Source organism: Heteronotia binoei, chromosome 7 (assembly GCF_032191835.1).
Source record: "Heteronotia binoei isolate CCM8104 ecotype False Entrance Well chromosome 7, APGP_CSIRO_Hbin_v1, whole genome shotgun sequence".
NCBI classification, from domain to species: Eukaryota; Metazoa; Chordata; class Lepidosauria; order Squamata; family Gekkonidae; genus Heteronotia; species Heteronotia binoei.
The window spans coordinates 38,484,455-38,510,051 of NC_083229.1; the positions used below are offsets into that span (position 1 = coordinate 38,484,455).

Here is a 25,597-nt window from a genome sequence, read left to right on the forward strand (position 1 = left end):
TTTTTTTATCTTTAATAGATTTTTTTTATCCCACTAAGTCAATCACACGAGTTAATTTAGCTCAGTACCATTTGTTAACTATGCTTTGTTCCCCGCCCAGAGGTAACCATTTTTGATTTTAGAAAAGTAGAGATGGGAGATACCACTGGGACTAACTTATTCCTCCAACTTCCCCATATCTGTAACATGTAGTTAAGAAACCTATTGTTTCAAATTTGCAAAGGCCTATTTTGAGATTTGTTCCAAATAACGTCTTGGGGACTAAGGTAAAGCGAAACTACATTCTATTTCTAACCAGGCTTCTCTGGAATATAAACCTAACATTCTAGTTAAATTAGCTGAAGTAGAAGCTATCTGGTATAATTGTAAATCTGGATTATCCAATCCTCCCTGAGTCACAGGTCTGTGTAAAATATTAAAATTTACACATATTTTAAAACCCCCACAAGTCATTCAATAATTTTTGCCATCTCTGCAATGCTTTCACAGGGATCTCAATCAGTATAGATTTAAAACAAAATAAAAATTTTGGCGATATGAAGGATTTAACTACATTCAGTCTTTTGGGCAATGATAGTTTCAATTTATTCCAGGTTTTACATTTACATTTAGCATTTCTTGACTACTTTAATAGGATTGCTGGTTAACAGACAACTTAAATCTAAGGGGATATTTACTCCTAAATACCACCAATTAGTTGTGATCCATTTATAACAAAAATTATCTTTGATAAAAGCAGACATTTGTGACGTTAAATTTATTCATTCCAATTTTGATTTAGTTAATCACTAATCCCAAAATTGCACTAAAGTCCTTCATTAATTTTTGCATTGATGGATGAGAGATAACAAGGTCAAAAGTGTATAGTCATCTGCATATTGACTCATTCTATAGATCATATTGCCAATTTTAATGCCCTTCACTGAATCATTGTGATGTACAGCAATAACTAAATGCTCCTAGTAAAATAATTTCAAACCATTCACTTTCATTTCAGCAGTGTGCTAAGAGTAGATTGCTTGTATTATCATCAAAAATTTCTTGCCGAAATTCATGTGGATAACCAACTGTTTCAGGAACAATATGTTAAAACGCTTTATGTTAAAGCGCTTTCCCTATATCTAAAGATAATAGTATTATATCTTGATATTTTAACTTGCAATAATTTATGACATTTAAGGTTCTTTGTATATTATCCATTATGCTTCTTTTTGATATAAAGCCTGTTTGGTCTTGATTTATAAAATTTGGAGTAATTTGTTTTAGTCTATTTGCCAAAATTGCTAGCATATTTGTACAGCTGAACCTGCTGAAACATACATGCATTTTAAGAAGCAGAACTGAGAGAACATCTAGATATGAATGTAAAGAGAGCCATACCTGTTATTGTTTTTGTTTTGACAGGGCTGCTAGCATATTCTGAGGCCTGATTTGACTGCTGCTTAGCCAAAGGCGTGCTTCCAACTGACACCTCGTCCTCTTTCTTCCTAGTTACTGGTGTCCCAAGAGAAACTGATCCAGACTGTCAGATGAAAAAAAATAATTATGACTTATTCAGAAGCTGTGAATACCTTATAGGAAAGGAAACTTCATTCCACAAAAACTACATTACAAGCAGTTACTTTATTATCCTACGTTTCTAGGGAAAGCATTGACTTCACAGCTAAACACACAGCAGCTGTAGTGATTCCCCTCTTTCCCAAATTCCCTTTTCTTGTTCCTTGCTTTGCTGTCTGTCCCATCCATTTGTTTAAATGTATACAGGTACATGCTGACCCAGCCTAGGGAACTGTTCTTTTGTCTTTGTCTGAGAATGGCACACGAGAGGGTGATGATTATTCAAACTAGCAAACTGCTTTATTTCACTTTTGAATAGAAATGGTCAGGTACGTATCAGGTTTAGAACATGAGGTAATGGAGGATTTGTCTCACTTGCTGTGAATCTTTCTTCTGAGTAGACCTGAAGCAATGGAAAGGGGAGGGGAACGCTCCCAAGGGCTTATACCTATAGTTGAACTAACACACACTCTGAGAACAGTAGAGCCGGAAGGGATAATTCATCATACTCCATAAAGAACCTCAAATGATGGGATCCTCTGGAGCCCGCATAATACCAGGCAAAATACTGTCATCAGAACTGGCATAAAAACCCCAGGAAAGGACCTACAGCGTGCCCCCCATAATGGGAACCCTCAACAATGTTACTCTTGGGTGCAATTAGGCTGCCCCACCACAGGACCACCAAGAAGGCCCACCATTTGTCTTGGTGAAACAAATCTTCCATTCTCCAGTGGTCCAGAGGTGGGACAGTCTGCACCTTTGGGACCTAAAAGAGCATCTTGTCCCTGGGAGGGAGACATGTTTCCTAGATCAAGACAGCATGTTGCAGGACCAAAGGCATTCTCAAATGAGGCCAATCTATCTGTTCTGTAATGCCTGGTGAAGGAATGTATGGACTTCTACATGGCAGTCTTACAAACAACCAAGGATGGGAAGGATTTATATGCTGCTTAAGTTGCCGCCCCTCTAAGGGAGTGTGTTGTGATGCTGGGGGACAGATCTAGCCATGTAGACTTATAGGCTAGGATGAGGCAACCTTTAGCCCACCTGCGAATTGTGGTCACAGAGACCTTGTGCCCTAGGGATGACTTCCTGAACGATATAAATAATGAGTCCATCTTACAAAGAGGCTTGGTTCTGTCAAGATAGAAACTCAGGGCCCTCCTAATGTCCAGACAATGCCATTCCCTCTTTTTGGGATGCTTAGGATTCGGGCACAAGAAGGGAAGAATGAGGTCCTCCAAACCATGAAAAGACTAAATGACTTTTGAGACAAAGGTTGGATCTGGACAGTATACTGCCCTATACGTAGGAAACATACATAGCTCCATATCCACAGAAAGAGCCCTAAGTTCTGACACTCTCCTTGCAGAGGTGATGCCTATCAGAAAGTGGTCTTGAAAGTGAGCTCCTTTAGAGGACAAGTATCCATGGGCTTGAAAGGGGCCTTAGTTAGTGCCTTAAGCACTACTTTCAGGTTCTGGGTGAGAAAACAGTGAGCCCATGGAAGATTAATTAGAGTGCTGCCCTTTAGGAATTTCTTGACATGGGGGTGCTGAGGTAGGGGCTCTTCTTCTTCATTTCCCTAACCACCGAAATGGCTGCTGCCTGCCTTCTAAGCTGAAATGGCTGCTACCTGCCTTCTAAGACTGGTACTGCAACCCTTATCTAGGCCATCCTGCAAAAAGGCAAGTACCTCCCCCACCTTAGCAGTAAAAGGTTTCAGCCCCTGCTTAGAACTCTATCTAATTTGAATTGAGACTGTGCAACCTCCATGCTGTGAGATTTAGCAACTCAGGCTGAGGGTGCGCTAGGGATCCCTGCATAAGAAGGTCCTCCCTGATTCATATTGACCATGGCTCCATGACTGATAGTCTCATTAAGTCCTGGAACCATGCCCTGTGGGGCCAGAAAGGTGCTATCAGGATGACTCTGCCTGGAGATCTATAATTCTCTGAATTACCTTTTGAATTATTTGTGTTGGAGGAAATGCATGCAGAAGCAGATCTGGCTACTTGCCTTATGTGAGGAACGTTCAGAACAACAGAGTCCTGTTCCTTGTCACCCAACGGTAGGTTAGATTCTCTATCTAACCTGGAGTGGTCCAGCCTCCTTTTGAGGCAGGGGGGCAAGTGAGAGTTCCTGCCCATTTCTCAGATGCACTGCCTGAGGGGGGAGTGACTGCAAGGATTCTCTACTGCAAGAGGACCTGAAGGATTCTCTACTGCAAGAGGAATCTCTGGACTTGGACGTGGCTTGTGAGCTGGGCACTCTAACTTCCTTTTACATTTCACCCTTAATCCAAGCCAGGAGATTGGCCTGCACATTATCCCCAAAGAAGTCTAAGTTCAGGGCCCCGAGGGGGTCAGATGTCTGGGGGTCCCCATGGGCAAGATACAGCTGGAGGGAAGGAAGGCAGGGACTCAGATAAGCCTGCCTGTGCTGCCACTGTCCCACTGCTCTTACTGAGTTTCAACAGAGTAGAGATTGGAAGGATGCCAGGAACTGGAATCCCAGGGTTCCCATATGTGGCACCAAGAAGCTCTGGAGAGTTACAGCCACAAGGCGAGGAACTTGTGTACTGAGTCAAAATGTTAGTTGGTATTTCCGTAGTCAGGGCACTGGGCATACTCCTGGCATGAAGCTGGAGATCAGGCAGCCTTGTGAGTCCCCTGGGGCCCTGGCCTGAAGCGATGGCTTCCCAGCTACTGGTCATGGCCCGGGCCTTATTTAAATTTCTGGCAGCATTGCACTGGGTGGTGTCAAAAGTCCTTCCTGCTCCCACAGTGCTGGGGAGTGGGAATGAAAGTCTTTCTTGCTCCCAGTTGATCTCTGGGTACAGAAGGTAATGCCAACCTACCTGGCATATGGTGCAGCTGGGCCAAGAAAAAAAGAAACTAAAATTTAAAAAGACAATAAAAAGACAAAACTGGCTTTAATCGCAATGCTTAAGTGGAGCGCAGGCAACGGCACCCTACTGCCTTGAGGTAGGGCTGAAAACTGGAACCATGAGAAAGAACCCCCTCCTTTTTATGGGAATTATGAACAAAGGATCAGCAACCCAGCCTGCTGATAGGGAGGTACTTTTCCAAAGGCACAGACTGCCCCACTGGAGAACTTTGTTTTGGTATAGAGAAAGGACTTTAAAACTGGAAAGAGATTTCTTGATAGCTGTAGCAGGAAAAGTCCTGTGTTGTCCAATTAATAGTAAATCATACTCACAAACGAGGTCTGAGGCAAGGTCAGGAAAACAGCTTCTTTATTTAACGTGCATAAGCGCTCTATACACGGGCTCCAGACCCGAGGGTCTGAGCAATGATCACAGTTACCTGCCATCCCTTATAGGGGCCTCCGCCCACTCACTACCCACTCACTACCTTAAAACACCCATGTTCTCCAGTCCCCTGGGAGGATGCCCACGTCATACTTCAATCACAATTCCGGTTGTTTTTCAGCTCTCTGGGCCCCTCTTGGAGCCTCAACTGGCCCCTTATTTCCATATATAGAAGCATTCTACACACACCCACACATACCTTCTTGCTCCACTTCCAGCACCTGTCATAGTTCCTCTTAGGCTTCTTTCTACCGCTTTCACCCTGTGGTTTAGAAAGGTCAATGACCCTTCACAGTTCCCTTTCCCTCTCTGCAAGCTAACACTCCCTTGCTACACACTGCTATAGAAGATTATTTCTCAAAAGCACTGTTATTTAATCCTAGCATCGCCAAGCCATACATATTGATTAGATATTGGTATTGATTTTGGATTGATGCCACATAGCCACTGCTTAAATAAACAAACATAAGCTTATTGTCTTAAAAATACTTAAGGTTGTGAAGACAGGAACATTCCTACAAGTTCCAATTTTCCTTCTTAGTCACTTGATAGGGATTACCCCCTCTTACTAGAAGCTACTTCCCTCAGGGTAGGGCTACTCACCCCACATCCCTAATTCATGGTCCTCGATCCTCTCACTCTGCTTAACTCCTCTTCATTGTTCTCACTCCATTCTCAATAGTAATTCTTAACTGCCACACTTAACTAACACTCAAGGCTCTCAGACTAGGCTAATGCATTAACCATTGTCCATTACAGTAGCATACCAAAGAAAATTAAGAATCTGAACTATTAGATGCTTTTATAGCCAGATTTACTGCATCCAATTGTCTTGTACTCATTTGTATTTATCAAAAATGTTTTGATATATATTGGTTAAATCATTCAAAGTAATCACAATGACTGAGAAAATCCCAGATCCAGCCATGTACTTGTGCCACTCCTAGGGCTCTGCACATGGAGCCATTCTTGAGAAATAGCAGTTGTAGGGGGGGGGGTGAGGGATAGGGCAGGAAATCTGTACCTAGTCCTGCCCCTAATCAGCTGGCTGATATTTTTGGCAAAATTCTAGCAGGGATCTGTGCATGCAGCCCCGGAAGTTGGGTGAGAGGAAATGCATCCCTTATACGCAATTGTATGTGAAGTTTTGTCATATAGGTAGGGATATGTGTAATGACTGGGATGCAGATCAGAGAAAGCAAAATAAAATATCAGAAATCTTTTTCCCCTATTAGAAAAACAAAGGGCCTTCCCAGCATGTGTGAAGGACGTTTCCTAACTCATATGTGTTCAAGCGAAGCTCTGAACCTACTACAGACTGTGAGGTATACACTGAATCATGCCAAAGGAATCTTGAGATAACTGTATCTAGCATAAGACTTACATAGCAAAGGATGCTGATTGTTATACAAGATGCATTAGTCGCTTTTCAGCTTTAAAAGTTCTCCTAGCCCCTTGGCAGTAATAATACAGTCATGTTTAAAGGGAATTCTGAATATCTCTTGTATTGGATTTGCAGCAGCACCCAGAAAGATGGGAAGCAAGTATGTGTGAAGCAGGGTAGTGTGCTTTTAAAATTTTCCCAATCTCAAATAAAAAACAGTTAAATAGAGCAAGACGGTAAGAAAATGGATCAAACAGAATGAAGACCAGATGCTAAACACCTTCCATATCCTAATATGGTCTTAATAAAATACATTTAAACACACCTTTCCCCCGTCAGAAAACCCAAAATCTGCTGGGGAAATAGCATTTTTAAAAATCACTCAAATATTTCAGAGAGAAAAAAAGTTAGCCTTGAAGATGCTTCAAAAATATACAGAGATTATGCTGGCTGGCAACACATCACCCTACATTCAGGTTGTTAGCTCACTTACTATTAAAACTAGGGTTGTCAACCCATCAGTAGGATCTGGTGAAGAGCAGAACTGTGCAAATGTTTTGAGGTGCTTTGGGTGATGTCTAAAGCATCACACTGCAACATCATGACGTAACTTCCATGTTTTGTGGAGGTGACATATGCCAGTGCAATGTCAGTGCATATCCTGATTTCCCCTGTTTTTCTCCAACCAGTCTTTGAGGTACTTGGGGGTGGTTGGGAGATTCACCAGGAAGTCTCTTGATAGCAGGAGACCTCTCCCCTCCCCTCCCCATATGCACACTTGGCTTGTTTTAGGTAGCCACATGATTCATGGGATTCTAATGTAAGAAATGACCTCAAAGCAAATAGTTACTATTCAGCGTTTGTTTCTTGTGAGTGCCTTCATTATCATAGCAATTAAGACCCTTCTGCAGTCAGGAAATGAAGCTAAGGGAGGGTGGGTCTCCCAAGGCCACTTAGTTCCAGGATCTATGTTGCACAGAGGTTAAGAAAGAATGGTTGTTGGGAGGATCTTTTTAGGTAAGGCTAGGCTAGGCAGGTAGGGTTTTGTCAAGTAAAACAGTTGAAGATATTACTTACAGGATTAGGAAGCGTTAGATTTCTTGTTGTGGATTTTGAATTTCTTTCCCATTTGACTATCTGCATTTTTTTTCAAGTACTAAGCTGGAGGCTGAGAATAGTGAATGCACTTCTATATTCTATATGCTTTTTTAAAAAGTTTTTTCCCATTTAATTTTACACATATTGTGTCCTCAACAGTTGTTCTAAAATATAAGATTAATTATGTCAGGGTGACACTCATGTGCATTATCCTTAGTGACAAAAAAGGGGCTTCAGTTGGTATGGAGCCAGTGTTATTCTGGTGGCATCAAAAGTTGTAGGGAGAAAAAAAAGGTACAAAGACTGAAGGAAGTGCCACAGCAACATAGCAGAAAATAGACTGCACCATGATCCTGGAACTAAGAGGTCTTGGGAGACCCACCCTCTCTTATCTCCCTATCTGCAGAAGAGTCTTGAGAGTCAGTTTGGTGTAGTGGTTAAATAATAATAATAATAATAATAATAATAATAATAATAATAATAATAATAATAATAATAATAATAATAATAATAATAATAATAATTTTTAATTTATATCCCACCCTCCCCACCGAAGCAGGCTCAGGGCGGCTTACATGGCATAAAATGCAGACAATACAATAATACAATAATAAAATACACTAATTACATAACAATTATATTTCTCAATTAAAATATACTATTACATTAAAACCATCAATTAAAACTATCAAATTTAAAACCAACAAATCAATTCGGTGCTACAATCTTGATGTTACTCATCATAACAGTTTTACATGACAACGGTAAAATAATTCCACATTAAGAAAAAGCCAGCTGGATGAGGGTGGTCTTGCAGGCCTGGCGGAACTGGTTAAGGCTCCGCAAGGCCCGTACCTCTTCTGGTAATTGGTTCCACCAATGGGGAGCTGTAATTGAGAAGGCCCTTTCTCTCGTAACTTTCAGTTTGGCCTCCTTCGGCCCAGGGATTGTCAGTAGATTTTGCGAGCCAGATCTCAGTACCCTCTGGGGAACATATGTGGACTCTTATCTGTGAGAACTGTGTGTGGACTCTTATCTGGGAGAACTGGGTTTGACTCCTCACTCCTCCACTTGCAGTTGCTGGAATGGCCTTGGGTCAGCCATAGCTCTGACAGAGGTTATCTTTGAAAGGGCAGCTTCTGTGAGAGCTTTCCAGCCCCACCAACCTCACAGGGTGTCTGTTGTGGGAAAAGAAGATATAGCAGATTGTAGCCACTCTGAGACTCTTTTTCAAAAAAAGGGGTGGGGTATAAAGCTACAGTATTCTTCTCCTTAACTCCTGTGATAATGAAGGTGCTCACAAGAAACAAATGCTGAATAGTAATTATTTGCTTTGAGGTCATTTCTTACAATGGAATCCGATGAATCATGTGGCTACCCAAAACAACTGAAAAACCAAAAGCCTGCCAACCCCCCCCCCCCCAAAAAAAAAATACCCAACAACCAAAAAACAGATTCTGCAGAAAGTTACACCACAAGGTTCTAGACAACCTTGGAAATACTGAGAAAGCATTACTCAATCCAGTAACATGTCAGTTCCACTGAAACATACCACTGCTGCTGTGACATACAGTCCTATGCCAGCAATTGGCTCTCAGTTGAGGATTAGAGTAAGGATAGGGTGGAACAGGTGATCCTTTCTGCTGGCAGCTGAAGTTTGCTCCCAGTGCACAGCAGCAGACTGCTGGACTAAGACATTAATGATTTAAAATGTAATTTTAATTCTGAGAAAACTTGGGTGTCTGAACATTATTATTGCCTGGGAGGGACGGAATGCAAAAATTTCTTGTTAAAAAAACAAGGCATAATCTTATTCCAACTAGTATATTCTTATTCCAACTACTACAGAGAATGATAGATGTCCAATTGCCAAGAGGGTTTTAAAGAAATAAATACAAACAAAGGATGAAAATTAAAAAAGCACTGAAACTAAGTTCAATGTAAAATGCAGCTCAAAGAAATAACGACACTGGTACACTATAAAGAAGGATCGATGTTGCATGCTATTCTATTTGAAATGATGGTGAAACAAAGATTATCACAGCCAAAGAAAGCTGGAAAAAATTATAGCTATATATTGAGTGTTGATCTGGACAATGAAACAGCTGTTTCATCTTTGCTCACTGAACTCAGGCTTGAAGTTGATGCTGATGACACCCAATACAATTTTGCCAGCTTTCTGGCATTGCTGGCTGTTACTATAAAGTAAATGAAAGATCAATCTTAAACTGGATGGAAAATGATCAAGATGTTGGGTTTTAGCCACAAACCAAGCAAGGAAATTGCAGCTGGAGAAAATAGAGAATGACAACTGCTCCACAGCTGGAGAAGATGAGAACAGCTCTGGAGGAAGTGATACACTGATTTGTTATTGCTATCATTCAAGCAACCTTTTAGCAAATAATTGAAAACTGATCAATAGAAGTTCATCATCATTTATGTTTTTAATATTTTTAAAAGAAAAACACAAGGGACACCCACACCGGCCTCTAAAAATTATTAAATAAAAAGTTAAGTACTATTTATTTTATTTATTTATTTTATTCGATTTTTAGCCTGCCCTTCCCGTAGAACAGGCGCAGAACTAATGAAATTTATCTACATAGATTCCTTCATTTCCAGCACAAAGTAAGACTGAATCTCAAGTTGACTTTCTTTTTGTTTGTTTGTTTGTTGCTTTAAGACTACAAAAACATTCCTGCTAAACAGAACAAGCAAGAGACTACCTGTACCCATAAATTAAGAATTCTATAGATAGAATTTGAGCACCCCAGAGCTAAACCCATCACTTGTAATTTCCACTACCAAAAGTTATGACATCATAGAACCATCATAGTATAAAAACCCAGTATTTCATTCCATCCAAAAGACTTAGTATCAGTTTTGGAGTGAGTGGCACAAAACCTCTGAGGTCACAGAAAAGTATGTCCAGTTCCACAGAAAACAACGAGGCATAGGTTGCTATTTTCATACATAACATTTGTCAAAGGTACGTTGCCTATAATTTCTCTTTTAATTTCAGGAGCATTCCTCACAAACTGATATTTTAAGTCATTCCCAAGTTTAGTTCAGTTTTAGTTCAGTAAGAAAAGTTATTTTAGTTCAGTAAGAGAAGTTGTGAAGCTACAATGCACTGGAAGATCTGGCACCTGTACTTTGAACTGAGTCAATTGCAAAATTTTGCTTTCACACCTTCTATCTAGTCCAATAAATCATTTGTGTGAAAGAACATACCTCTGTAAGAGTGGTCAATTATTTTGTGGGCTCTGAAAACATCTGGGACATGGTTAATTGTAGCCGCATGAAGCAATAAAATGTTCAGAAGGCTAGGGATGTATGACCCAAATGAATAAACTCATTTCATAGTTCACAAAGTACTGCAATGACAGATTTATGCCTTTCTTTTGCCAGAAAAGCAAGAACTGAACTGGGCTCCTGAATAACTCAGGCTGTTTAATCAAAGCATTATTTTTGAAGTCTAAAATGGGCTGATCAGTAATTATTGAAAAGTGACATTTCAACCTCCTGCTTTACGAAAAACGCTTTTCTGCCAGAGATTAAAATTCAACAAAAAGCAATGGATGTTCAATTGCAGATTGCAAAAAAGTTTCTCTTACATGTATTATACTACCACTTTATATATATATATATATATATAATGCAGCATAGGAAAAAAAAGAAAGGCACACACACACACAAAAATGAATTACATTCACAACTCATTTTCTGTTTACATTAGGCACTGCAAACTGTGTAAAGGGAGCAGGGATATTCACAAACTCTCTCTTCCTACTGCAGACCCACACTTCACCACCCCTTGCTGTTCCCTAGGGAACAGAGGGAACCCTCAGGAACAGCAAGGGGTGGTGACAACACTCTTCATTTTATATATAAAAATAAAGTTATTATTATTTCATTTTAAAATGTCATTCATAGACATACACAAGGCTTTTTTGGCAGGAAAAGCCCAGCAGAAACTCATTTGCATATCAGACCACACCCCCTGACACCAAAGCCAGCCAGTACTGCATTCCTGTGCGTTCCTTCTCAAAAAAAAGTCCTGGACATACAAACAGCCCATAAAAATGAAAACATTCCAGAATTAAAAAAAAAACTTTTGAGGACCCTTCCCTTGCAACTGTTCCTGCCCAAAGGTTTACAAACTAGGAAAGACAAAATAAGAATATATGACAAAGATTAATTTAAAAAAAATAGAGAAAACATTGTTTCTTTGCAAATTACAGTCACCGTCATAAATAGTATAGGACTGATTTACAACTGGACCTCACATCAACAAACAAACCTATCTTCTTACATGAATAAAACCAGTAATTCTTACAGGTCTTATTTATGCACGCGGACAAACTGTAAATCCTAGGATGGCTTAAATCTATAAAGCCATCTGGAATACTGGTACAGATACTTGATTTTGTTCCCCAACTTTGTGTGTCTAATTAACTCCTACTAGAAAACTGTATTTCAAGAAAAGTTAACTGATACAGAATACTACAGTTAACTTTAATGCAGATATTTGTCTTGATGTAGACCAGATGGTTAGATTACAATGTATATAGACATATGCTACTTTTTTCTTTTGAACAGTTGTAAGATTGTATAGAATGCACCATAATTACATGGTTTTTATCTAACTTTTAAAATGCATTACCATGAAAAACAGTAAGCCACATAGTGAGCATTAGGGATATATTTTCAAAGTTGTGGAAGAGGATTTAAATTTGTTAAAGCCAATGGGATTTATGTGGTTAAACCATATGTACTTTTTGGAAAATTAACTGAAATGTAGCAAATACTAAACTGACCCTTAAAAGAGTGAATTTTATCAATTTACAATTGACATTTCCCCTTAATATATGCTAATTATTTTAAGTCACTTAAAATAAAACTCACCTTCAGACACAGATTTAGGAGGAGGAAAAGTATAATTTTAGATAAGCTTTAGTGACTTTTTTTAAAGTATACTTTATTGCAGTTTAAAGTTCAATTACAAATAAAGTTCAAATACAAATAAATGATATACAGTTGCTTATTATACATTACTTTGTTACTGCTATGTTTCGAGGATAGGTAATATAATAATAATAATATTACTATGTAGTAATATTCAATTGTAAAACACAGAACTTACCAATAGTCATATTTAAAAATAAATCATAGTTTTATATAATGGGTTCTCTGGTAGCATGTTGTTTACAGTCATGTAACTTAAGAACATAAGAGAAGCCATGTTGGATCAGGCCAATGGCCCATCCAGTCCAACACTCTGTCACACAGTGGCAAAAAAAATTATATACATATATACACACTGTGGCTAATAGCCACTGATGGACCTCTGCTCCATATTTTTATCTAACCCCCTCTTGAAGCTGTCTATGCTTGTAGCCGCCACCACCTCCTGTGGCAGTGAATTCCGCATGTTAATCACCCTTTGGGTGAAGAAGTACTTCCTTTTATCTGTTTTTACCTGACTGCTCAGCAATTTCATCGAATGCCCACGAGTTCTTGTATTGTGAGAAACGGAGAAAAGAACTTCTTTCTCTACTTTCTCCATCCCATGCATAATCTTGTAAACCTCTGTCATGTGACTCCGCAGTTGACATTTCTCCAAGCTAAAGAGCCCCAAGCTTTTTAACCTTTCTTCATAGGGAAAGTGTTCCAACCCTTTAATCATTCTAGTTGCCCTTTTCTGACTTTTTCCAATGCTATAATATCCTTTTTGAGGTTTGGTAACCAGAGCTGCACACAGTATGCACAACTTAAAAGAGGGAACCAAGTTGCTACAAATTTAGATTCATATCGTTCTAATGAAGCGTTTGAAGTTTGGTAAGAAATTTTGCTCAAAATAAAATGCTCCCATAATTTTGTTTGCCAAATGCCTATAAGTGGGTGGAGATTTAGCTATCCATTTTGAGGCAATAAGATAGACATCAATTCTTTAGTTCTCTTGCTAATGTCTAAGTCTGACCACTTATCCAACAAGTAATTCTCTGGTAATATTGGAATTGTGCAACCTGTTATCTGTGATATTTGAAGTGCAACTTGTTTCAAAAACTGAGCAATATATTGACAATTCCATTAGCAATGAAGGAAATTTACAGTATCTCCACATTGTTTCCTCCAGTGTGGGTAATATTGTTTGTTAATTTTGTGCATCATGGTCTTTAGTGACTATGGCCCGGTAAAATCAAGTGGGACTTGTTTGCTCACAAGGAGACTGGATACAGTCTACTAGTTCCCAAATGGAAATAGAGGTCTGGCCTTGTTCATTCACTGTATGAGAAACAGCCAGCCATGTCACTCCAGGTCCCTGGAATTGGGGGGTCTGATACACAGTGAGATTTGCTAACTCTGTGCTAGGAAATTCCTGGAGATTTGAGGGTGCAGTTTGGGGAGAGCTGGGTGAGGGGAAAGGAAGGACCTCAGTGGGGCAGAATGCCATAGATTCCACCCTCTAAAGCAGCCATTTTCTCCAGGGTAACTCCTTTATCCGGACATCAGTTATAATTCTGGGAGATTTCCAGTCCACACCTGGAGGTTGGCAGCCCTGTCCAAATTTACTAAATCCCTTTTTTTAATGGTTTAAGGCAACTGAGATAACATCTAGCTTCCCCAATGTTTCCAAGACTTTCTGAGTTTCTTTGTGTAACAAATGAAAAAAATAACATTTTTCAAGCGTTGTTTTCTCTTTGTGCCTTAACAATGGCATCTGAGGACATTTCATACCAACCACAATTTATGAAATGCAAGTGTGTTTGTGGGGGGTACTCAGTGATACTAAAGACCAGCACTTTTGGGGGGGAGGGGAGAGCTCTCCAGAGTGCTGAGGAAGGAATTAGTGGAAATCGATGCAACCTGATATATGAGAACCGTCCCAACCTCAGCTGCCCTCTTTAAACTCTGCCAGCTTAACTGATGAGTGGGAGCAAATCATTCTGGCAATCTCCTCTGCCATGGTAGGGCCTGGAGAGACTCCCAGCATCTGCAGCTGCCAGACCCAGAGAAGCTGCTAGCTAAACATAAGCAAAGCAAGCACATTGTCTGTACGTGCACAATGATCTTTTCTTTGGAGGGTATTTTTCTTTAAAAAGATTTCAGATCTTTCTGCAAACCTGGGGGGTCCCCCAAGTATGCAGGAAAATCTGCTTAGTTAGTGTCTGTGTTGCCCTGATCCTAAGATTTACATATCCACAGATGGGGACTACGCATTGCTATTAGTTATATACAGGGCTCTTTTTCTAGCAGGAGCTCCTCTGCATATCAGGCCACACCCCCTGATGTAACCAATCCTCCTAGAGTTTACAGTAGACCCTGTACTAAGAGCCCTGTAAGCTCTTGGAGGATTGGCTACATCAGGGGGCGTGACCTAATATGCAGAGGAGTTCCTGCTAGAAAAAGAGCCCTGGTTATATAGATGATTATGAAAGATTATGTATATTAGATAGAAGCACATAATTAGCTTTTAAGAAAGTGAAACCAAGCACTATTTTTTACTTTAGCCGGGTGGGAAAACCACCAACATGATTGGCAGATTCACTACATTACCTACCCAAATATATCGTAACAAAGTAATGAACCATTTGAGCCCTGGTCATAAAACCCTTCTGATTTTGAAGAAGTAATTCTCTCATATAAAATGCTGTTTCAAACAGAATGTTTGATCTCAAGCCAGGAAGTGAATAACAGGACAGAGTAGGATCCCTTCTATTATAAAATTAGAGTAAGAGTTTCTAAAAATACAAAACTTTTCATGGGATTTTAAGAACTTGCAGGGTGCATCAAGAAAGGAGCTGGACTAAGGCAAAACTGTATTCAGAACATGAATCAGGAAGACTAGTTCCTCCTTAAAGAAGCAGGGGCTCCTTTCTTATTACTAGTGTTGTTTGGGACTTAAAAGGCTATCTCTCAGTTTCCTTAAGAATCTGTTTCTTATGGCCTTTTAAAAAAGTGTCATCAGCAGTGACAATTAAAGTCTGTAAATTAAAGACAATTAAAGACAAGTATCTGGCATTTAAGCATAACAATGGTTAAGTGGACACTATTCTTGGAAAATTGTAGACTGGATTTTCTACCACCAAAACTTTTTTTTTAAAGAGCACATACTACTTTTTACTGGTGGTCAATGAAAGTCAGAAGGCATTATGCAGATTTATTCAGGCATCCATAAAGCCTGTCATGGCTTTTATGCATATTTTAACTGAATGTCCACATTGTTCATTACACCAATGAAAAAAATTGTTTTGAGTTCATGGAGAAGCCAAATGCGGATATAGGAAAACATCCTCTTTTACCCCTAAAGCACTAACCGCATAGTCGCAACAGGAACTACATAGATCCGCACTCAAATACAGAACAGCCGCCACATTTTGGCATGTATTTCAAATGCTGGGGGAAATCCACAAATATAATACTTTGTTATATTTTGAAAGCATTATCTCTCCTAACTTATAGTCTTCCTCCAAAAATCATATTCAAAGCTTACATCTAGGACCAACCGTGGTCTATCCTCTGCTATCCTATGTTCCTATCAAGAAGGTTAAAAAACAGAATTTCTAAAATTTGGCAAATACCGCTTACCATAACAGCAACAAAAAGTCCTCATGGAGCCAATAAATGTGTATTTCACAACGTATTTCCCGTCAGTAGCTTATTGCCTGAGCAAATTTGCTGGCTACCCAGATTTGCTATTCTGCCATTATTTATTCTTGAAATGGTTCCAGTTTTTCTTATACTATGAACAATGTAGTAACAAACATCAGATGTATTATGAACAATATACTATGAACAATATAGTAACAAACATCAGATGTATTATTTTCACAGGTCATCTTATCAAGATCATTGTAAAGCCCAGCCAGATTGGTCTCCAATTGCAAGTCAACATTAGGCAAGGTATTGAGGAAATCTAGCCTCTCCCCAGAGAAAGCTAGAGTGCCTAGTGGTTAGAATGGTGGATTAGGATCTGGAAGACCAGGTTCAAATCCCCATTCTGCTATGGAAACTCATTAGGTGACCTTAGACCAGTCACTCTCTCGGCCTAACTACCTCAAAGGGTTATGGTAAGTATAAAATGAAGAAGGAGAGAACAATGTAAGCCATTTTGGGTTCCTACAGAAGAGAATAGTGGGCATATATTGCTAAATAAACAAGTAAATATTTCTAGAATTTCTTTTTCATTACCATAAGTTTAATTGAGAGAATTGATACTACAAAGTAATGTTTAAAACAAGAATCAGCACTGGATAAGGACTATTGGAATATGAACAAACTATGATTGTCATTCCCTCTCTAAATGTTGCGTGGTTATTATATAAAAATGGAGAGTTAATCTACTTTTTCTGGAAAAGCAATACTATTGCCTTTTCTTATTATGTAACACACAAAATGAGAAGGTATGTCAGCATCTCCTACCTGTTGCATGGGTCTGTTGCTTCGTTTCTGCGGTTGGTATGTAAGCCACATATATAAGACTGGATCAATGTTGACTGTTAATCCTTGCATGTTTGCTAAAAGCACAGCTCCTGTATAACGACAGCAGAAACAAAATTACAAACTGTACACATTATACAGTGACTGAAAATATATTCCATGTATATAGGAACTGGTGCAGGTTCCATGATGGCAGCATCCACAAACAGCACTGCCATGTCAGTGAAGCCTGGTAACAAGACTTGTAGCTCTGCAGTTGTGAGACACTGAGGTGGGGACCTCCACATCGTCTGAAATGGCCTTTTATGCAGCCAAGTAAACATTAATGTGATAGTCTAAATATTGGCATTGAAATGTGTGAATGAGAACATAAAGTGACACATATTCTATGTTAAAGAGATGGGACAGAGCCAAGATAAGTTGGTGTTTAAAGGAATCAGGCTATCCAGGAGTTAGACAGACTAGTGGAAGAGAGGCCCCTTTGTGGCTACTAGTCATTGGCGACTACAGGGAACATCTACTTTTAGAGGAAGTAAACCTCTGAATACCAGTGCCAGGAAGTAACTTTGAGGAAGGCACTTGACATCTATGTCCTGCTTGTTGGTCACTGGTTGGCCACTGTGTGAGACAGGATGTTGGACCAGGTGGACCAGTGGCCTGATCCAACAGGGCTCTAGATTGACAATAGATTGCAGGGTTAACACTCCCATACGTTCAGAGATCACCACACATCTACTCCTCTCAGCCTATCTTTCTGAGCAACAATTTTCTTCTCCAGATATTGCTATGGAAAGTACTGTTTGTGTTTTCCTATTGCTAATACTTCCACACAACTTGATTCCTGTTAAGCAAATCATTTATATCCCTCTCACAACTCATATCATCAGATTATAACATGTCTTGCCAGCCAAGCAAGGGATACATGGATGAATGCAAACGTGCGGCCTTCACATGTGTACTTCCCTGACCCTGGTTTTGCAATCCTAACTACATGGGCACACAGTATTTGGAATGTACAAGAGAGAGAGAAAATAATTAACAAAAGCAGTGTTTATTGAGTACAGTAAGAGAAAGAGGGATAGAGTATGCAGGTACAGCTGGGCTGAAGGAGACAGATGGAAGTGGGGTTAGGTGGAGTTGAGGGGTGAAAGGGCTTTAATGATGCCTGGGCTTTAATTATAGCTGAGTCTAAGGGTAAAGCCTAAAATGGCAGACTAAAAGCTTCCCCCCACACACACACCTTTACCTCAAATCCACACCCTTCCCTTTCAGTGGCTGCAACCAGTTTTCTCCCCCTTAAGTTATTCCAGGAAGAATGTATGGGACAAGCAATGAGGTTATTGTCCCAAAAGCACATTTTATTCTAAGTGAATTTGCTATACAGGCTCAAATGAACCCAGCAAAAGATGAATACCTGCACAGTTTTTCTCTCCAGTGGGTTATGGACCTGTGTTCACAGCTCCCAATGATTTTTTTATAAATTTATCAGACAGGGGGCCCAGTTTGGATCCAAACAACAGACAGGGGAGGCAAGGTTTCAGTCTCCTCACTGTACTGTTTTCCCTACAATCCCAGGGAGCCACTGGTTGCCCTGAATCTGCATCTCGGTGGGGAAATTTGTTTTTAAAAGAATATCTGTTTGGGAGATTTAAATTCTCTCTCCCCTTACACCACTATCCTTGTCTGAACTGGGCCTCCATGCCCCGATAACAGATTTTTGAAATAATACTTACACAGACCTCCCTACTGATACCAATAAATTACACTTCTGTTAAAAGTAACATATGTTGATAAATTTGACTTTTGAAGTGAACACTAGAGATACTGATTATAATAGGCACAAGATCTCACAATTAGCTGACATACACACTAGATATAATGCCATTACAATATGAATAAAGTAACTGCTGTTGCACGTGTTTGCCTTATTCTGCATTCAGAGATTTTGAAGTGTACTGCTGCAGAAATTGTATTCAAAGACATTTAAATTCTATGTAATGCAGGGAAATCAAAGCCAAACTTAAAAAAAGAAGAAGAAGCAGGCTTGCTACATTCTTTAAGTGGAATCTCCAAACTCATGAAAGCAAGCTAGAAACAGAAGTATGGAGATGGTGCCTTGCAAAAATTTGATGGAAACACATGAAAACAGGTCACTGTGATGCAGAAGTATACAGATACAAGCCAAGACTTTCTGACAAGAAAAATGTGAATATAGGCCTTACCAGACTTATGGGGACAAGGGGATACAGTGAAAGCTGAAGATTCAGATGACAAATCCATTCCTCTGGAGAAATGGCAGCTTTGAAGGGTGGGCTCTATGGCATTATATGCTGCTCAGGCCCCTCCTCTCCCTAAACTCCACCCTCCACAGGCTTTGCCCACAAATCCCAGGAATTTCCCAACCTGGCACTGGTACTCTACATCACACTCAACTGGAAAAAAAGACTGTCTTCATTCAGTTGATAGAAGGGATTACTGCACACAATGTTGAGCACTAATTACTAAACAATAATTCCCAATGAAATTAATTAGCTCTATTAAGAATGAATATTCTTGACATTTTAGAATGTCTCTGAAGTTATTTCAACATGATAATCATTTCTAAAAAATAAATGGCTTTTGTTTCTAAAATTGTTCAACTTAACACCTGTCTCTAAAATTCTTCTGAAAATTTATGATGTGACCCTGATACCAGTAGATCCAATGGAATCTTTTTTACTAGCTGCAAGGCAAAGCAGGATCAGCTCTTCAGTTTTGGTATTTTAATTGAATTAGATACTATGTAACCATGACCTAGAATTCTTTTATGTTTTAATCTTTTGATGTGGCATTCCCATGAAAAGTTCTATGAACGCCTTGCATTCCTCTCACTAATATACATGTTTTGGTACCTAGTGCTGACTTGCTAGTTCAGTATTATATGAAGCATGTAGAACAACCTTATTTTCAATTTGAATTATTCTGATGAATCTGTATCCTGCATATTCATGGCTTTAAAAACGAAAACAAAAGTAAATATAATACATATAACTATACCACTGTACTGGAAAGCTAATAAGAGAGGGAAACATTCAACATTCTACCCTTGGCTCTTGTCCAAGGCAAATATTTAGATATCCCTTATTTCCAATGTTTGTGTTTTTGCCAACTAACCACAGCTAAAACAGTTAAAAATGTTACCTTCACTATTCATTTTAGGATATCCATTCCTTATATATTATTCCAATTTTAACCAAATTTCCAAGCAGATCTGATAAATTCTATATATATGTTCTTCTTGCAGGCTGCTTTAATGAAACCACCCTTACGTTGGCCTGAATTTTGCTGTTTGGCTCAGTCAGTAAGAAAGCAGACTGAGCTTCAATATTTTGATTAACTAATTTGTATTATTGAAATTAGTGCTTAGTAAGGTCAAGAATTTTTTATTATTTCTATATAAGTTTTATTGTTTAATTTATATATTAATGATCTGACTTCTGCTGTTTCTGCCCAGGACTGTTATTCTCCATCGATTGCAAACATTAAAATTTCTATCCTACTTTTTGCTGATTGTGCAGTTCTCTTATCAAGAACAACATCAGAACTGTTGTTTCTTATAGAGTCTTTTTTATCTCTTACTGTCTTGAAGAATGCCTATTAATTATCAAAAATCCATGGTCATAGTTTTTGGATAAAAATCTCATGTATACCCCAAGTGGAAAATTCATGGTAATGATAGTGACAACGTCCCCTATTTTAAATATTATGGGGTTTGGTTCGACCAGAGATTAACTTGGCCAGTGCAAGAAGCTCATGTTAAAAGATTGGCTACAGCAGCATTATCTGTTATTTTATTCATCTGGGGATCAGTATATTCCAGCCACCATCCAACCGTTCTAATGCCAAGGTGGCTACATAAAGTTCTTATGGAACTAGCATTTGGATTGATAAAATAGGGGAGTCCTTGGATTCATTCCTCTTAAATTCCTGCATTCCATCTCCAGAATTCCCAACTGGGTAGCAGTGGTGGCACTCTGAAATGAATTGGGATGGACAACCATCTCTTGAAGTTCAAGCTTGGTTGAAGGCTTTTCCCCTTAAAGTGAAAATTACATACTCCAACACCAAAGAGGAGTCAGAGAGGATCTTATGTTTCCCATTGGGATAAACTTGCTGAGCAATGACTTCAGCTGCTCAGTCTTTTCTTGGACTCCCTTCATTCAGTTACCAGATGAAAAACTATGAGAAAGATTAAGAAACATATATTTAAGAATGTAGTACAATCTGTAGCATGTTTGTTCTACTCAATTTGCTGGTATTCTTCCACTGTGAGAGCTTCTCAATCACTGTTCCTCAGTATAAGCCTGCTTTTATATTGGCATGCCTTAATGCCTTATCATCTAGTTTTTCAAGAGAAGTATCTTAAAATACCACTCTGACAGAATATGCAACTGTGGTGCAAATACTGAAGACATTCTGGAACACATGACCGCTGAATATAATTACTTTTCTGAGCCTAGAAATCTTTTAATTTTTACTGTTTCAAAATATAGATATGGAGACATTACCTCTTTTATAAGAAGATAATAGGAGACCTATCAGCTCTTTTAGTTGTAAAATATTATGTATTTGTGAGAGTTTGTAGCCATTTAAATGTGGTCTAGCTTTTTATATTTTAGTAATCTGTTTAGAACTATTAAGATAAGAAATAGTATGAGGTAGACAGATGTTTTATTTGAGTTTAGCTTGTGCTCTTATATTAGTGTTGTCTGGAATAGAATAATTTTAAGGGGGGGGGAGAATTGTGAGCATTAGGGCATTTTACTTTATGTTCCCAGAAATGGGAAAATAATTCCCAGATATATGTCTGCAAACATTAGGAAAACCCAACTGTCTGGGATCAGACCAAAGATCTGTCTAATTCTGCTTGCTGTTTTTCACATTTTCCAGCCAGAAGCCCCAAAACATGGTGTGAAAGTACCAGCCTCTTGTAATTATTGGAGGTGTTTTGTCTCTGAGAATGATGATTTAATTTAGCTGTCAAGGCAAATAGCATTTTGAGACAAACTTGGGGGTGTGAACTGAATAAAGTTAACAAATGTGGACAGGTGAGGCAGTTCGAATGGATAGAGTTCAAACCTCAGGACCAAATCTGGCTTCTGTTCAAACTGAATTATTACTGACATTTAAAAGTATCTGAGCACAACCTTCTACAGGTGTTCTTCTTAGTCCGTCTTCTTGCTTGAACCATTTGCTGTGTTGGTGATTTATTTCTCTGTGTTTCTCGTTCTTGCACACTGTGCTATTTATGCCTTCATTCACTTAATCTTGATTTGGTGGTACTGAATTTCAGCAGGCAGTCAAGTAGCCGGTGCAGTTTCATTTCTGTTCAGACTGAGTTTTGTATTAGGATGGATTTGCAAACTTCTTTTAATCACTGTGGTGGGAGCGGTTTTTGTTTGTTTGCTTGCAAACTTATGCTAAGGTAAATGTGAATTGGATTTAGGGGAATACTTAAACCTAATTCTGAATGGAAGGCCAACATGAATTCAGCAAGTTTCAAAATTATTAACTCATCAAGTACAAGAATTATAGACTTGTGGAGTGGGGGGGGGGGAAGAGAGAGAGATTTAAGAAGTCCTAAGTAACAGGTCTCCTTGTCACTGGCTTTCAAACATTGATCTTTTCCAGCTAGGGTTGATGCTCTGGGTGGGAGAATTCCTGGAGATATTGGGGGGGGGGGAGAAAGAGCCTGGGGAGGGTGGGACTGGGAAAGACATCAGTAGGGAATAATGCTACAGAATCTACCCTCCAAAGCAACCATTTTCTCCAGTGGAATTGATCCTTGTAGTGCGAAGCTCAGGTGTAATTTTGGGAGATCACTAGGCCCTACCTGGAGGGTGTCAACTCTAGAATCACAGAATTGGAGGGTACCTCCAGAGTCATCTAGTCCACTCCCACACTACTGCAGGAAATTCACAACTACCTCCTTCCACACCTCCAGTGTCACCTGCTCCATGCTAGAAGATACAAGCAATCAGAGGAAGCTGTGGAAAAGACCCACAAAAAACCTCAAAGGCTCATGGCTGCAATTATTGGCAAACCAATTGTATAATAATTTCAAAAAGTGTAATTATTCCAAAATTTCAAAAGTGCAATATAAAGAGTAAAAAACAATTTCATACAAATTTCACTTTGACCAGACAAACTCTGGTACAACCAGGAGAAAATAAATCAGCAGTTTTAAAACCAATGAGTTCCACTGCAATTATTCCATAAGTTCAAAGGAAAAACCCAGTGCCATTTTTCAAAGATTGTCAGTGGCAATAAAGCTCTATCCCAATTCCAATGGGGCCACAAGCTGGAGCTGACCATTTCACACGAAGGCTTCGTCAGATATTTGTACAGGGGTCATGCAAATCTTCAAGTAATGGAAACTGCAAATCGCTTCCTTTCCCTTCTGGAACTGTCTGAATTATCAGAGGAAAAGGAGATTGCTTTTCCTCCTCAGCTGGAAAGCAGGCTTCCCCCATGCTAGAAGATGGCAGCAAAAAAAACAAAAACCTCTAGGATCCCGGGCCTGGAGAAAATTGCTTCCTGAACATAAGAACATAAGAGAAGCCATGTTGGATCAGTCCAATGGCCCATCCAGTCCAACAATCTGTGTCACACGGTGGCCAAAAAAAACAGGTGCCATCAGGAGATACATCATTCGGGCCAGGACACTAGAAGCCCTCACATTGTGACTTTCCTGACTCCAAAGTGGTAACAACATTTCCCTGGTTTGTAAGAAAGGGCCACAAGAACTAAGCAGTGATGCAACCCTTCCTGCCCTCTCTCTCATGATCTACACAGTTCACAGAATCAGCATTGCTGTCAGATGGCCATCTAGCCTCTGTTTGAAAATCTCCAAAGGAGTTCTCTTAGTCATTGGTAAAAACAAACAGACTACAATGGCTTAAAACCACCTTCCATCATGCATAATATAGCTACATAAGCAAATTTTGCCGGATATTAGTGTCCTGTGTCAGAAGGAAAATGTCAGCTATAAATAAACATTTACCTTGTTAGAGATTGCACTAATAGGATTGCAACCTGAACTGGCTGGCCCACAGAATTAGTGAAACTATGAGCTTGGTCTGCTACTTTTTTTTCCCTGGCAAGACCCAAGTCCCTTTATCAACTACATAACATGATGAGCAGAAATTCAACAGGTGAAGCCTCTCCATATCAAAATAAACTATTATTGTCACTTTCCAGAAATGCACAGAGTGATACATCTGAGGAGAAAACCCAAATGTCAAACGAAACCATAAGCATTAACTTCTTTTGTGGCTCCTTTGTCCATTTCTATTTAAAAGATATAGGATTGGCTCCAGAGCATATTTTGCATTATTCTGCATTCCCTGCCCTTCACCAAGCTCTTTGAAAGAGTCCCCTGTGCCTCAGGAAGCTGCAGCAGGGGAGAGGAGACAGAAACACTCCATTAACCAAAGTGCCTTCAGTCTGGATCCAACCCATACAAAATATAGATACTATAAGATGTGGCTTTAAAAAAAGAGAGACAGAGCCTTATAAAATACTACCCTTGAAGTGTATTTTTACAATTTTTATATATCTTGCTGATCCTAAATGGGAACAAAGATTTCCCATTTCCCAGAAAAGTCGTCATTATACACAAAATCATGTCTTCCACCACCCACATCCTTATTCAAAAGTGGCACAGAGAAAGCCCAAACAAGTCAGTGTGTGAATACTACCCTCATAGTAGCATGGAACTATGGCAGCATAAGGGCTCGATGGCACTTCCTTTCAGTTTAACAACCACCTGTTTTCCTTCCATCATTAGATATAAATCTCTTGTCCTCAACTTTTTCCCTTTTCCAGTTCCTTTAAATGGTTGGATGTCTATTCCCATCATGGACTACATAGGGCTTTGGGATGGATTAATAATATGGGGGATATTAGTTATGCTTGGAGTCTCTGATCACAATAAATATCCCCAAGGAATGTCTATTCAGTGAAAGTGCCTTAAGCTGAAAAGATCCCAGGAGGGGTTGCAATCGAGGAGCAACCCCAAATTTCCTACTTGGGTTAGGCTGGATGGGCAGTAATTTGCAGGGAAGGGGGCAAGTAACCCCCTGTCCTGCAACTCCTAGAGGATATTCTTCTTGTTTCATATATTTTCAAGTCTTGAAAACTGTTTGCATTTCCTTTATGTTCCAGGAGAGAAAGCATATAGTAAGATATCAGTTACCACATTTCATAAAAAACTGAACTGATACTGATGGCTTTGCTAAAATGAGATGCTGCAAGAACGGAAGAACAATTATGCTGAGTGAGGAAAGCAAAGCCAATGATTGCCTAAATATTTAAGATGTTTTAAATGCAATTCAATTTTTTCCACCATGAGTATGAAACTCATAATTCATTATAAAACTTCCTATTTTTATACTGAATAGCATGTGTTGTAGTTCTACTAAATATGAAGGGTTGGCTTGTACCAAGGAAGGCGGGAAAATGTGGAAACTGCCGCAATCAGTATCAAAAATTCTTGATCTATGATTAGCTGTTACACATTTAGCAAAACAAACATAATTAGTTTCTAATCTGTTCAACAAGAGAAATTTGGAAAGAGATTTTTAAAATTAAACACCAGTGTGTGTTCATACAAAACTCTAATACTAATACAACCACACAGTACAATCCTATGAACAGCATACTTCATTAAAATACTCAAGCAAAATTCTTTTGTTTACATACAATATGATTCATAACAGATACACACCATAAATCTC

General features: G+C 39.1%; 1 protein-coding gene across 2 annotated transcripts in view; it reads right to left on the minus strand.

The window, feature by feature from the left end:
* VPS13B (vacuolar protein sorting 13 homolog B) overlaps positions 1-25,597 on the minus strand; it is a 572,358-nt gene that overhangs the window by 311,713 nt on the left and 235,048 nt on the right. For both annotated transcript variants that reach the window (XM_060243442.1, XM_060243444.1), the window contains exons 20-21: positions 16,803-16,912; positions 1,381-1,522 (exon numbers count right to left, since the gene is read on the minus strand). In XM_060243442.1, the coding sequence (XP_060099425.1) occupies positions 1,381-1,522; positions 16,803-16,912 (252 nt within the window). The remainder of the gene's footprint in view (positions 1-1,380; positions 1,523-16,802; positions 16,913-25,597) is intronic.